This window comes from Ipomoea nil, unplaced genomic scaffold, assembly GCF_001879475.1.
Source record: "Ipomoea nil cultivar Tokyo-kokei standard unplaced genomic scaffold, Asagao_1.1 scaffold2769, whole genome shotgun sequence".
In the NCBI taxonomy this organism is placed as follows: domain Eukaryota; kingdom Viridiplantae; phylum Streptophyta; class Magnoliopsida; order Solanales; family Convolvulaceae; genus Ipomoea; species Ipomoea nil.
Window position 1 is genome coordinate 15,032 of NW_017619197.1, and position 15,270 is coordinate 30,301.

The 15,270-nt window shown below is 35.3% G+C and overlaps 1 protein-coding gene across 1 annotated transcript; it reads right to left on the bottom strand.

Moving 5' to 3' along the window:
- Positions 1 to 1,084: 1,084 nt before the first annotated feature.
- On the bottom strand, positions 1,085 to 2,503 carry LOC109157228. The gene has a single exon (XM_019305127.1). The coding sequence runs from the start codon at positions 2,501 to 2,503 to the stop codon at positions 1,085 to 1,087; it is 1,419 nt and encodes a 472-aa protein (XP_019160672.1).
- Between the last annotated feature and the right edge of the window lie 12,767 nt (positions 2,504 to 15,270).

Here is a 15,270-nt window from a genome sequence, read left to right on the forward strand (position 1 = left end):
GCAATTCACGTAAAAAAAACTAGTAATTAAAGACAAATTTGAAAATATCAATGAAAAATTAAAATCTGAACAATCTGAACCATTCATTTGATTTAATAATTTGGTGGACATTTTTTCTAACTCGGGAAAACAAGCACTCCAAAATATAATATATAAATCCAGAGAATTTTATAAGGATTAAGTAATTACAAAGAATATAAAGTAATGGCTTGCTGCATATAAACGTGCATACATTACCAAGAAGAAAGAAGGCCGTCCATGTCGAAGATGATGTGAGTGATGATTGAAGGTTTTAAACTTCGATTCAACAAATCCAGATCACCTCCTTTGCCACTTCAATAGTTTGGTCGCCGGAAAAACCGAAGATCGCGGGCGGAGGAGCTCCATCATATCGCTGCTTCGTGCATGCAGTGGGAGAAGAAATCGTCACGGCCTCAAATTAAAGCTCCGCCATTTACTTGGGTTTTCGTTTGAACAAATTTGGTGCAGAGCGGTGGAAGAGGGCGAGAAAGCTGGGTGGTGACTGGTGACTGGTGACTGGTGAGTGTGGGCGGTGGAGTCAAAAAAGGAGAAAGTGGAAGCTTTGTTATCTCCACCTTTCCGATCTGCAAATGACAGCATGCATTATATTAATTATATTATGTGTGGTTGGGGTGTACAAATACAATAAGTCCATCACTCAACATTCTGTTATAAACTATATCATTACATTATGTAAGTATTTATTACGGCACTGCATGTCTACAACTATAATACATTTCCAGTTGGCTATATTGACTACAAAATAGTTTTTTTTTTTTTTTTTTACCATTGGAGTTAGAGTTTTTTGCAATATATATATATTTTTTTTTCCATACAAGATGAATTTTTTTGTGGAGAACAAAAAAATAATATCACTATTGAAAATCAACATTTTTCCGACCATCCAAAAAATTGGTCGCAAATACGGACCTTTTTTCATTTTTTTTGACCGAGGGTTACAATGGTCTTAATATATATGTAGGTATATATTAGTTTGAAACATGTATGCTTTAAACAGGCTCAAAGCAAGACTTACTTTGAAGCATTTTTAATGAGCTACATATTAAACAGATAAGCGGTGGGTGATGACCGACCGGTCAATTCCGGGCATGTCTTCGGGTCCCCAAGCGAATAGGATTTTGCACTCTTTCAGTGTTTGTAAGATGCTCAAGCGGACCTCTTCTGTTAGCCCTTTGCCTATCTTGATCGTTCTATCTGGTCTGGAGTCCTCCAAAGCTACTTCTTCTAAATCGGCTACGGGTTCCGGCCTTTCCTTAGTCTCCTCTCCTTTGGTTTTCTCGGTGATAGCTTGGACCTGCAGGTCGCATCTCCCAATCTGCCGGCAAGAGAGGAGGTAGCATGACCGGGCCACATGGCGATCGCATTTAGCGATCCCCACTCCTTCGGGTGTTCGGAATTTTAAGCACAGATGCTCGAGCGACACCACGGCCCCCAGATCCTCTAAACCCGGACGTCCTAAAATTACGTTGTGCGCGGAATTGATGTTAACAACCACGAACTCCATGTCTAAGGATCGGACCCTTGGGTATTCTCCTATTTCCACGGGCAAGATGAGACACCCCTCAGCCTCTATGCTATCTCCGGTGAACCCAGCAAGTGGTGTCCGCACTAGGTGTAGTTGTTCTTTGGATAGTCCCAGTTTGTTAAATGTCTCGAGGTACATGACATTGACACTGCTGCCAGTGTCTACAAATACTCTCCAGATGGTGGTCCCGTTGATGTCCATGGTGATGATGAGGGCATCGCGGTGTGGAGTTGGTCCGTTCGGGAGGTCTTCATCAAAGAAGGTGATGATGTCCCTCTGGCCTTTCTTGATGGGGGGTCTATGTTGCACTGCGCCTACATATAATTGTCTAGCCCAACGTTTCCTTTCTCGAGAGCTATCTCCCACCGCAGGCCCGCCACAAATCATGTGGATCACACGCTTGTGTTTCCAGTTCCGATCGTCTTGCTCTTCTGGATTCCCCTCTTCTTGGTTGGGTGCTTTCTGTTGGGGCCTATCCTTAAGTCCAGTGGGAGGGTCCCGGGCTGGTGTCCATGGAAGTTTTCGCCATTGGTTGGGGCGAGCAGTTGATCGTCCTTTCTGGATAAGCTCCTCGATTTCTTTTTGTAGGGTAATACATTCTTCGGTAGAATGTCCCGTGGACCTGTGATATCGACAGTATCTGGCTCTTCCCGCGGCCGGCCGTTCCTCCGCTCTTGTGGGTGGTGGTGGTAGGTTCTCTGTAGGTCGGGGTGGTTGGACTTCGTGCAGGTGCCTCACCCCAAGGGCGGGGACTGCCCTGTGTCGAGGGGGAAGTGGCCCCCGAATAACGTTAGATCTCTCTTCCCGTTTGGACGGTCGGTCCAACGGACGTGTTCTCGTCTCGTCACGGGGTCGTTTCGCTTCTCGCCTTGTTTTCTGTCGCAAAGCCTCTTCTGTTTCTGCATATTTGTTGGCCCATCTGGATGGCCTGTGCATATGTGTCGGGGGTCTCCCTTCGCAGACTAGTGAACAGATCCCCTGACCGAAGGGCTTCCATGAATAAAGTGAGGGCCGTTCGATCGTCCAGATCTTCCACAGCCTGTACTTCCTTCTGCCATCTTTTTAAGAATTCTTTTAGTGTCTCAGTTTCTCCTTGTTGTATGGCAGTCAGGGTCATGAAGTGCTTCTTTGCTTTCATGCTTCCTGCAAAGTAGGTTAGGAATTGCTCGGCTAGGGTTTCGAAACGGTCGATGGACCCCGGCGATAGAGATAGGAACCAACGCTGCGCTGCCCCGCCCAGAGTTGAGAAAAAAGGTGCGACAGTACATAGGGTCCTCCGCCCCTATTACCATCATCTTTGCCTGGAAGCCGACTAAGTGATCGCTGGGGTCCCCCGTTCCATCGTAAGTAGGCATTGTCGGACACTTGAAGTGTCTTGGTGCGCGATATTCTTGGATTTTCATAGAGAATGGACTGGCAGACAACAGAGGTCGAGCGGTTGGTCGATCTCCCTGCCATCGACCTTCCTTTGGAGGTCTCTCACCTCCCTGGCGAGTTCTGCCATCTCTCGATCTCGGTTCCCCTGATCAAGTTCTGGAGTCTCCCCGCTACCCTCCACCATGTCTTGCAGAATTCTTCTTCGATCGGGATCTCCTTCCCTTGCCCCTCCCATGTGAGAACCGGTTGCCTAGAGAACCTCTACCCGTCATTGGGGGTTGAGCCTGACTCTTTGTTGTGGGCATTCTACCGGGGGGTTTTTGAGTTCAGGCTGTGGAATGGTTGTTTGTTGATTCAGGGGCCCTATGCGATCAAGGACGGAGACTGAACGACGGGGTCCCTGGGGTGGAACCGATCTCTGTGTTCTTTCAGGCGGTAAGTTCATGTTGGGCAGTCGGTTGCCGGTGATCTGGGTGGTGTTGTTTACCCGGGAGGGTTCTGGGGATCCTGCCCTTGCGGTTTGGCCATGATGTAGGGCCTCCAAGTAGCGTGCAGCGGCCTCTACTATCTCGGGGGTGAGTTCCACTGGCTGGGTCCGTGGGACACAAATGGCCAGTCGGCGTGCGTTCGAATGGACCTCCTCTTCTTCTCGGGGACCTCCCCGGCCAGCCTCCCTCTCCATGGCAATATGCTGATCATTCGGTACCTGCGAGGGGGGCAACTGAGGGTTTCTCTCAAATCTCTGACTGGTCTAGCGACTGGTTGGTCAGTTCGAGTATTTCGTCGTGTAGTTACCATGCTTTCAGGGTTTGAGGAACGAACGATAACTTTTCGTATCGATCCCCACAGACGGCGCCAATGTTGGTTTTATGACCTTTGGGCAGTCAACGGCAGGCCAACACTACCGTTAGAGTAACGAGAATATAGGAAAAATATAGGAAAACTATATGGAGAGAATATAGGAACTCTGTATTAATGAATATTGCTTGTGAATATTGAGAGTTGTCCCCCTTTCCTCTATCTGAGGGGTCTATTTATACATATTTTGGGCCTAGAGCCCTACAAGGAATAAGAATTCTAGACTGCCTCATATTGAGAGTCTTAGTTACATAATGAGGCCTAATTCTGTTGTACTAGAAATAACAAGTCCAATTCTAATTATATTAGGAATAACATGTCCAATCATTGACAAACTCTTCGGTTGCTCTGTGTCGTGTATCTTTATTGGGCTTCCTTAATCCAGTTGCTTTCCTTGGGCCGACCCACATGGCCCAGGCCTAGTACGCTGTCCATCAGTTGGTGTTTCTTCCCATAAGATTGAAGCGTCGCAACCTTGTACAAAACAATCGTGGAGGTGGCCATGAGACGCTCACGAGACACGGCTTGCCTAACGGCAGTGCGAATGATGTTGAGAGCATTGGGGCATGTTTTGTCGTAAAATGTAGGGGAGAGCTGGACTTGGTTGAGAGCATTGGGGCATGTTTTGTCGTAAAAATATAGGGGAGAGCTGGACTTGGCATTGCGAGGAATAGAGAAGCAGAAGTAAACATGATAAGACAACAATGCATGGCGTAGTATGAGAAGCCATATATTATATATGATAGATAGAGAAATGTAGGTTAGTTGCAGAGGGCCGGGATTATAGCTCTGAAAACTCAAGCGGCTAAGGTTGTATATATTGGTTTGATGATTGAGAATGGGAAGGTCTGCATGCCAATTCTATATTTTTGTAATCCAACTAATATAATAACTGGCCGCTTCACTTTAAGCAATGAAGAATATATTATAAAGTCTAACTAAAAACGGTTTGAATTTGTCTTTTTCACCTAAGAAACTTACTTACATACTTGAAAAATTTATCTGGCATTTTTAAAAAGTCTTAACTAAAAAAATAAGAAAAGTAAAGTAAAATATATATAAATTGGAAGCCAAGCACCTTGTGCTCAGATGTCATGTAGTGACCTCTCCCATGTGGGAAGTCATGAGATCGAGCCTCAGTGGAGGCGTTGCTTCATTAGGTTGAGACAGTATATTTGAACAGATACTACAATGTAATAGAGTCAGTAGCATTCAAAAAAAATGTATAAATTGGAAAAGTTAAAAGATTTTGTGACTGACTTAACATTCAGTCAAATGGATGTGCCATATTATATAATAAATAAAATTTTGAGATTTGTATTTTATTATGGAAGTTGGTAGACAAGGGACAAGGAATGTGCATGGCATGCACTGTCCTTGTCATTCAATCCTAATGAGTTTCATCGAAATTTCGCATTTTGACTGCGACATTTTTCATTGTTTTCCGGCAAGTGCTATTGTAAACAATACCATTTCAATTTCAATTTCTTTTCAAATTTCCCTAAAGTGTAAGCAATGATAAAATATACATACAAAATTAGAAATTGATAAATAATGAGCAATCGATTTTTTTTTTTTAGATGGTGATAAAATTAATTTGACTAAATGATAATTTTACATGTAAAATACAAAATATAAAAATTAAAGTAAATTACATAAAATAAGCAAGACACGAAAATTTTAACCTAAAATTATAATGAAAATCATAGTCCCTCTTGGATTAGAGCTGTTCAAATTCTATTGTGTTTTTGGGTGTATTTTCATGTAAATTATATAGAACTCATGTTAATATACTTTTACGAATAATAATTTAATGTCAATTTTGAGTATTCCTTGCCAATATGTTTTTATTTCGGTTCATTAAAGAATAACCATAGCATCTTTAATTTAATGATTTATTTAACTTTTTTTAATCTTGGTTAATTAAGGAATAGCTACTACAGCATATTGAACTAGCTAAGATTATTAAGTTTCAATCACATAAAGGTTAGGTAAGGACTTGATAATTGTCTAGTGATCTTTTATTTTTACTCTTGGTGATACAAATTTGAAACTGCATGAGAGCTCGCTGTTTGGACAAGTTCAAAAACCGTACGTATTCTTGTTGTGGTTACATGGTAATAGACAACAAAAGAATCATGAATGCTTATGTCTAAGGAAATATATTATGAAAATCTACATGATGTGTTCACATTTTTTACATCAATACTCATAGGTGCCTGCGCATGGTATTTAAGTCATGGAGCTTATTTACAAATTTTCCGTGGAGTGGAATGAAAGAAATCCAATTATGCCAAAAGAGAAGAAAAGTTTCATTAGATCATCTGAATTTTAAAGTGGAGGTGTCCACATACACCAGTGACAACGAGATCAGAAGAAAGAAAAAGCACGCATCTGGTGTACTGAGAGGCTACCATTTCAGCATGCTACTAATTGTTTGTTGGAACTGAAAACATCTATCCAAAACCTTCATCACAAGAACCTTTTTCCATATAACCCCAAAGTGCTTCTACAGCGGTGTGTAATTTCTCCTTTACCATTCCGATTTTGGTGTTACATTTCTTACCCATTCCATTCATCTCTGAATTAATCTTATAATGCCAACGCGAGGATCAAATTTTACATGTTTAATTTATTGCAGCTTGTCAACGTTCAAGAGCTCGATCTGTCAAAAGCAGTAGGCCATAAGAAGCCACATAGGTTCCTCACCTTTTCCGAGTAAGCAACACAGCTCGAGAATACAAGAATGACAAAACTTCAAGGATAAGATCGGAGAGCTATTCTCCTGTTGAATTTGCAGCTGAATCCAAATACTTGGTTAAAGAAATGGCTAAGATGAATGTCTCTGCCTGATAGCTCAGTTTATGATATTTAGTTTACATTCCATACCCAGAAAGCTGTTTTAGTTTTTCTTATGGGATTTTCATATGTATAGCTATGTGCTAATTCATTTTTCCATTGTAAACCTAAGCAAAAAAAAAGGAAAAAGAACTATAGAAAAGGGGACTAGAAATGAGAAGAAAGGAGCAAAGTATTCTTGTTCCCTATATCCCACATCGAAGCAAAACGGAAGTAGGAGTCAGCAGCACCTAATAAAAAGGGGCCCAGGAACAACAAAGAACATACTTACCTGGACGGAGTCAATGAGCGATCATCAAGGCTTATGGCTTAGACTAGTGACCTCTATTGCACTTTGGAAGGGCATTAGGCTAAGGTCTACCTAATAGGTGGAGCCTACGTCATAATTTGTGGAAGTGGGGGCGCGTTCGCGCAGCCCCTATACAAATCATGTTTAATGTTTTATTTAATTAATTGGTTTTATAGAATTGTTATTTGGTTAATTATAAAGTATATTGTAGTGTTTGGTTAGGTTGAAAAATAGAAATATACACTAATAAACATTTGAAACACAAAATTATGTCTTGATTAGCAAATAGAGATTAGCCTAATATTAAGGATAGATCTTTGAGAATAAATAATTATTGTTATTGTTATTATAATAGAATACATAGTAAATAGTAATTGTTGTTATTGTTATTATAATAAATACATATATAGTAAATTAAAAAATAATAATAAAATTATATATTGCCAAATGCCAAATTATGCTAATTGTGAGATGTATAAATAATAAAAATAAATAAGGATTAATGATTATTCTCATTATGAGATTCCGTCCGTTAGAAAGGGGAATAAGATCATTCCCTGAAATATTATTTTCAAAAATAAAATAATTTTTCAGAAATAAAATAATCTATACTATATATAATAACAAAATTCTGAAATTTTAACTTCCCGTCCAATTCCTAAAAAATCTCTCTTCCCAATAAAATATATTCATTTCTACTTTCCCGTTCGTACAATAATTCTAAGTAAAAATTCTATTCTAAAATTTTAAAATAGTGTAATACAATCCCTTTGCACATCTATACTATATATATAATAACAAAATACTGAAATTTTAACTTCTCGTTCAATTCCTAAAAAATCTTTCTTCTCAATAAAATATATTGATTTCTACTTTCTCGTTCGTACAATAATTATGCATAAAAATTGTATTCTAAAATTTTAAAATGGTGTAATACAATTCCCTTTGCACATCTATACTATATATAATAACAAAATCCTGAAATTTTAACTTCCCGCTGAATTCCTAAAAAATCTCTCTTCCCAATGAAATATATTGAGTTCTACTTTCCCGTTCGTACAATAATTATAGGTAAAAATTTTATTCAAAAATTTTAAAATAGTGTAATAAAATTCCCTTTGCACATCTATCTATCTATCTATACTATATATAATAACAAAATTCTAGAATTTTAACTTCCCGCCCAATTCCTAAAAAATCTCTCTTCCCAATAAAATATATTCATTTCTACTTTCCCCTTCGTACAATAATTATGGGTAAAAATTCTATTCTAAAATTTTAAAATAGTGTAATACAATTCCCTTTGCATATCTATACTCTATACTATATATAATAACAAATTCCTGAAATTTTAAATTCCCACTCAATTCCTAAAAAATCTCTCTTCCCAAAAAATATATTGATTTCTACTTTCCCGTTCGTACAATAATTATGGGTAAAAATTCTATTCTAAAATTTTAAAATAGTGTAATACAATTCCCTTTGCACATCTATCTATACTATATATAATAACAAAATTCTGGAATTTTTACTTCGCATCCAATTCCTAAAAAATCTCTCTTCCCAATAAAATATATTCATTTCTACTTTCCCGTTCATACAATAATTCTGGGTAAAAATTCTATTCTAAAATTTTAAAATAGTGTAATACAATTCCCTTTGCATATCTATACTATATATAATAACAAAATCCTGAAATTTTAACTTTCCGCGCAATTCCTAAAAAATCTCTCTTCCCAATAAAATATATTCATTTCTACTCTCTCGTTCGTACAATAATTATGGGTAAAAATTCTATTCTAAAATTTTAAAATAGTGTAATACAATTCCCTTTGCACATCTATACTATATATAATAACAAAATCTTCGAATTTTAACTTCCCGCCCAATTCCTAAAAAATTTCTCTTCTCAATAAAATATATTGATTTCTACTTTTCCGTTCGTACAATAATTCTGGGTTAAATGCTTTATTCTAAAAAAAAAATACTCTATTAAATAGTTTCTAAGAAAAAACTATGAGAACCTAGAAGAATATGTTTTAAAAAAACTATGCTTTATTATATGTTTTATTAATGAATTTTTAAATTTTTTACAATAGGGAACAAAAATTTGGATCATTTGATATCTTTAGGCGTGTAATCACTTTCCTAAAAGCTTTAAATCTCCCTCTATCAAAGCAACAAGGTTCAAGATTTAATCTTATGGGATACAAGAAGATGAATAAAATTCTTAAGTTGCTTTGTTTAAGAATTTCCTGTAGAATTGTAGAACTGTGAAATATCAAGATTAATGCAAGTTTATTGCATCGCCATCTTTAGATGTTTCTCCAAAATATTTATAAATGAAAATATGACTATTGAAGAAGTTACATGGAAGTTTTCTGCAGTTTTAAAAACTTATCTTCCATAAAATATATCTTAAATGATATATTTATCATAAGAGAATATTAATTACATAAATCATGTTCAACATGAATATATATGTAATTATGAACCTTTGTAAGGTTGTGAACCACGTGCAAATAACTGTGCAAATTATAATAATATATATATTATAATTTTCTAGCACACTTTTGCATATAAGTTTGGGAAAATTGGAAGCTCATATGCTGTGCAATCATATTTTAAATGAAATAAACAATTCCCCTATATTGGGAATAATTCCCCAATGTTGGGAATAGTCTCCCCAATGTTGGGGAATAGACAAAGCGTTCCAACAAACTCATTCTCCAATTGACTTTCTACCAAACTAAAATAATATTTATAACTCCTCAACTCCAAATCACTACAAGAAAAATGCACATAGACAACGGTTAATAACCGTTGTCGTAGGGGTATAATTTATGTTGTTGAAGCCGGTGTTGTTGTAAGTCCCGCGCATAAACAACGGTTTTTTAACCGTTGTCTTTTCTAGAAACAACAACGGTTTTTTAACCGTTGTCTATTATGTGTTGTTGAAGCCGGTGTTGTATGTCACGCACATAGACAACGGTTAATAACTGTTGTCTTTTCTAGAAACAACAACGGTTTTTTAACCGTTGTCTATTAAGTGTTGTTGAAACCGGTGTTGTTAAAAGTCACGAACATAGACAACGGTTTTAAACTGTTGTCGTTTCTTCCAAAGACAACGGTTTTTGACCCGTTGTCAATTCAATGTTGTTGAAACCGGTGTTGTTAAAAGTGATGCACATAGACAACGATTTTTAACTGTTGTCTTTTCTTTAAAAGACAACAGTTATAAACTGTTGTCTATTGTGTTGTTGTTGAAATCGTTATTGTTAAAAGTCACACCCATAAAATGTTGTTTTTTGTAGAAAAGACAACAGTTTCAAACTGTTGTCTTTTGTAAAAAGACAACAATTTCAAACTGTTTTCTATTGTAAAATAGACAACTTTTAACCGTTGTCTCAACCCATTTTTAACCTGCTTAAATTATAATTATAATCATATAAAAAAAAACAATTTATCTATTCACCATGGCCAAGTGTAGTTACACTGCACAAGCTAAGCAAGGTTCATAATAACAAGTCTAAATACTAAGCATGACCAATTCTAATCAAATCATCCAAGTCATAATACTCAAAAAACAATTCCGATTCACGAACCAAGTCTACATGATCACAACGTCAAATCATACCTACTCTATATAACTTGATAGAATATCGGCCCATTCTGAATGCACCAGATCAATAACCGCTTTGTCATAATTAACTTGTTGGAACTACATGTAAATAGTGAGTAAATAAATTAGTATAGATATAATAAATTTGCAAAATAATTATATGATTTTTGACAACAACAAAAAGATTAACAGATACTTAAAAAACATGCAAAATATTATTATAAGAAATAACAAACAACCTACTCTCTGTTAATAACCGGATGACATGCAACACTTTACCTAATAAACTAGCTTTCCATTCCAAAGCTTAGAATAATCGGAGTACAAATCAAACCACAAGGTATTAACGTAACATTTTATTCAACTAAACAAAATTAACCATCAATATGAAGTACAGAATGCTATCCTAGATCCATATGAAGATAAATTGATACCATATTAAGTAGAATTTCCATCAGAAGCAAAATCTAAGCGCAAAAATACGAGTTAACAAACATAAATGAACATTGATATGAAACAGCAATAATTTTGATACCAGTTAACAAAGCTAGAGACTCTTAACAAAATAAGCCCACATTTTGAATTGCATAATAGAATTCAGAATAAGCTCCAACAAACTATAAGCTGCAAATAACATCCAAACTTGGATGCTAGCTTCTAGACTCTAGAGTCACAGTAACTTCTTTCCTACCCATATACAAGAAAAACATATGGGAAAATACATGAAGGAATATCTAATACACAGCACAAACCAGTATAAATATCAGAAAATAAACAAGGAACTCAACTCTCAGCTCTTATTAATACGCATAAACAGCACTAAAAAACAGAAATAAGAATAACAAAATAGACTAATTAATGGAAAGCTAAATACATTGGCTGTTACTGTTACTATTTATGTAGTTCACCAATCCATCATGTTTCAACAAACCAATTGCATATTCAAAACTGAAGATTTATATTAGAATGAACACTTGTATCAATATTCATGCTTGAAGATGAAGTTTTTTCTTTGAAAAAAAAAAAAAAAAACACACACAGAAAGAATTCCATGGGTAAGTTAACTTGATCATATTACCTTCTCATAGAAAATGTAAAATGTCCACGAAACTGTTGTGCAAGTCCTGTTTGACAAAAAATATGATATCATTAAATTTGAAGATGCAACAAGAACAAAAAAACTAAAAAATAGAAAGCTAAACTTTAGACCATTGGTTAATTCTGAGTAAACTAGCAAGCTAAGATTCTAAGCTCTTTCAGTCACTAGTATTAAAATATGTATTGGAAATATGCTACTCCAAATTCTTCTACAAGCTAAGATTCTAAGCCTCTGTTCTTCCACCAATTTTTATGACCACATAATTGGCAATTACATCACCTTCTGAAGATATACACTTCGGTTTGACAAGTATAGCAGTTGAAATAAAGAAATGAGATACTTATGTGGCTATGCTAATCCTGTGGCCTGTACAGTTGAATAAAGAAAGATGAAATCAATTCCACAAATTGAGGCAGTCCAGAGTCAGCTTCACCGATTGAGAAAGGCAAAAAATTGAGCCATCTGAAATATTAATCTTCATTACTATATAAATTTCCAACATTCCTCCTCCATTTATATTAGTAAAAATTGATACTGCACCAAGATAGATCCAAAACTTATGCATAAATATGAAAGTGTCTTAGAGATTGAACTTTCACATAGTATTATATGCGGTACATAAATTCGGATTGCACTGATTGACGAACCTTGAATCACGCAGTCTCTTTGAATAAACGTAGATATAATACACACAAGTTTTACAGTAACTACAACTCAAAATAACTTGACACTATTAAAGGCCATGTGTCCGTATCCATTAATGAGCACGTACCAAGTAAAGTCAAAACTTGTTTAAAGCGGCCATACTTCACGCTCACAGAGGCTAATCTTTTATATCATGCACTACACCTTGCATTTTTTCAAAAGATTAGTTAAGAGTAAAAACTCGTCCCTACAACAATGCAGAGTCAAGCATCACTTTTTCTTGGGATACAATTTTTAATTTAAACTTTTGATGCTTGCAAATCACAAAATGAAGTACTCATCTACATTGAACTCAAGGTCTAACGTAATAACTTAGACGTGAGTTGAGCTTTCCTTCACTTGCAATTTAATTAATTAGGCTTTCCATATCACTTCCGATGAACTATGTCCCTTGCAAGGAATCTTGCAAACGGATCCGTTAAAACCGGGACTGTACCAAGTCCAGTGCTACAACACAATTACCTAGGATTTCACACATAGCTTTATCTCATGCCTATGTGTCTTAACTTGCCATTATAACTTATTGTTATATGCTTTGGCCAGTGTAGTAGCGCTGTCACAATGTACTAGAACTGGTGGCATCGGTTTTGGCCAAACCGGAATCTAAATAATCAAATTCCTTAGCCAATCAACTTCTTGCATGTCAAAGACAATGTAAGAAATTCAGATGCCGTAGTTGAAAATGAAACTTTGCCTTTAGAATTCATAAAACAACAGCTCCTCCAAGCAGAAATATCCATCTATTAATTGAGGAACAAGTTTCATGATTAGACATTCAACTTGCATTAGAATATCTTTTCAGGATGGAAATTTCAATTAAATATACTAAACCAAAATTAATGGTTTTATTCAAGTATATCAAAATTCATTTTAATCTCATCCACTTAGCCAACTGAACATGATGATAGATAGAATTTTAATATTCTATTAATGAATTGGTGAAATAAAATATTTAATTGATTATACTGGAAACCCTTTATAGGTTCCTAGTCAATAAATATTTATATCCTCCAAATTCTACAACCAAGAATTTCAATCATCATGCTGAACTTATTAGCAGTGAGGACATCTTAAAATAAAAACTCAACGTCCTCCATTTGAGACATCATCAACTTTGGAGAATAAACCTCCTCCATTCAGAGAACATCAACTTTGGAGAATACACCATTTTGATTTTAAGCTTTTAACTTTTCATGTTTCTTCTAAACTGAAGAATCATACCAACTTAAATCATAATCCATGATTTAAATTTAAACTTTCTTTTCACTACTAATTTCCATCCATACTAGATAAACTAGTAAATTTGTTGGCTTTCAAAATTTTAACACATTCTCAATATGAGAAACTGTGTGTTAAATACATTCATAAATTTTATGAATTTCATTATGCATACTTCATGCATAAAAGTTTATGTATGCCTTTATAAGAAATATAACCGAATATTTCCTGGGCTTTCTGCCTTTATCAGAAATATAACAAATATTTCAAAGACTTCCTGCCTTAATCAGAAATATATATATAACATAATATTTCACACTTTCACAAGGACAAAATTATCTGTGTACTATAATAATCAATAATTTCATGCATGACATTGAAATTAATTCCAACTTACAATCATTAAACATTGTAACCATTCATAAGAAAACAACAAATTGATAACACCAAATTAATCCAAATTTGGTAGATTTACAGCACCTCAAGATCCAACATATTATACATGTATCTTGTATACTATGCATGCAACCGAGACAAAGTCACAATATACAATTATTTATACACATGCATAAACATATCCTTATATTTAACAGGCTATGCAAAATTCAAAAGAATATATTGCATATCTTCTAGACATAATCCAGAACTTAACCAGTAATTAAAATAAAACTTACGTACCTGCCGAGGCCGAGACAAATATATAAACGATACTGTACTGATCTCATCCTGTAACTTGTATCTGCCTTGATAATCCATCTCTTCCGGCCTTTGATGCGCTCAAACCACTCACCCCACCGTGGGGAGAACATCTCTTCTCATGCCAATTAAATCATGGCAAACAAAATGATTTATTTAAATACAATCATTTTACACATCTCACTAATCATCTTGACATAATTCGATATGCCCATGATTTTGAGTGAACACGGAAATGAAACTTCATAGCATGTATTCAAACCACATGTACAACATGTACATAAGTATGCCATAAACACCACGCAAAACCGCACGGAAATCTTCTTGTACAATAAAAAGAATGTGATTTATGTCATCTTTACCACCAAATTCGAAATTCTCATTTCGAAATATTTCTGTGATAGGAAATTGTTCTTTCACGCCAAACATCTTGTCTTCAAACCTTTCAAGACAAGACCAATGATCACAGGTTTATAACTTTAAAGCTTAACACAAAGTTTCTCTAGATTGTTGGAAAAAAGTGCTTGTATTCTGTAATACATTTGAGATACTACAAAAATATAGAATACAACAAGAACAAAAACTGAATCATTTGATATCTTCAGGCGTGTAATCACTTTCCTATAAGCTTTAAATCTCCCTCTATAAAAGCAACAAGGTTCAAGATTTAATCTTATGGATACAAGAAGATGAATGAAATTCTTAAGTAGCTTTGTTTAAGAATTTCCTATAGAATAGTAGAACTGTGAAATATCAAGATTAATGCAAGTTTATTGCATTGCCATCTTTAGATGTTTCTCCAAAATATTATAAATGAAAATATGACTGTTGGAGAGGTTACATGGAAGTTTCCTGCAGTTTTAAAAACTTATCTTCCATAAAATATATCTTAAATGATATATTTATATAAGAGAATATTAATTACATAAATCATGTTCAACAAGAATAGATATGTAATTATGAACCTTTGTAAGGTTGTG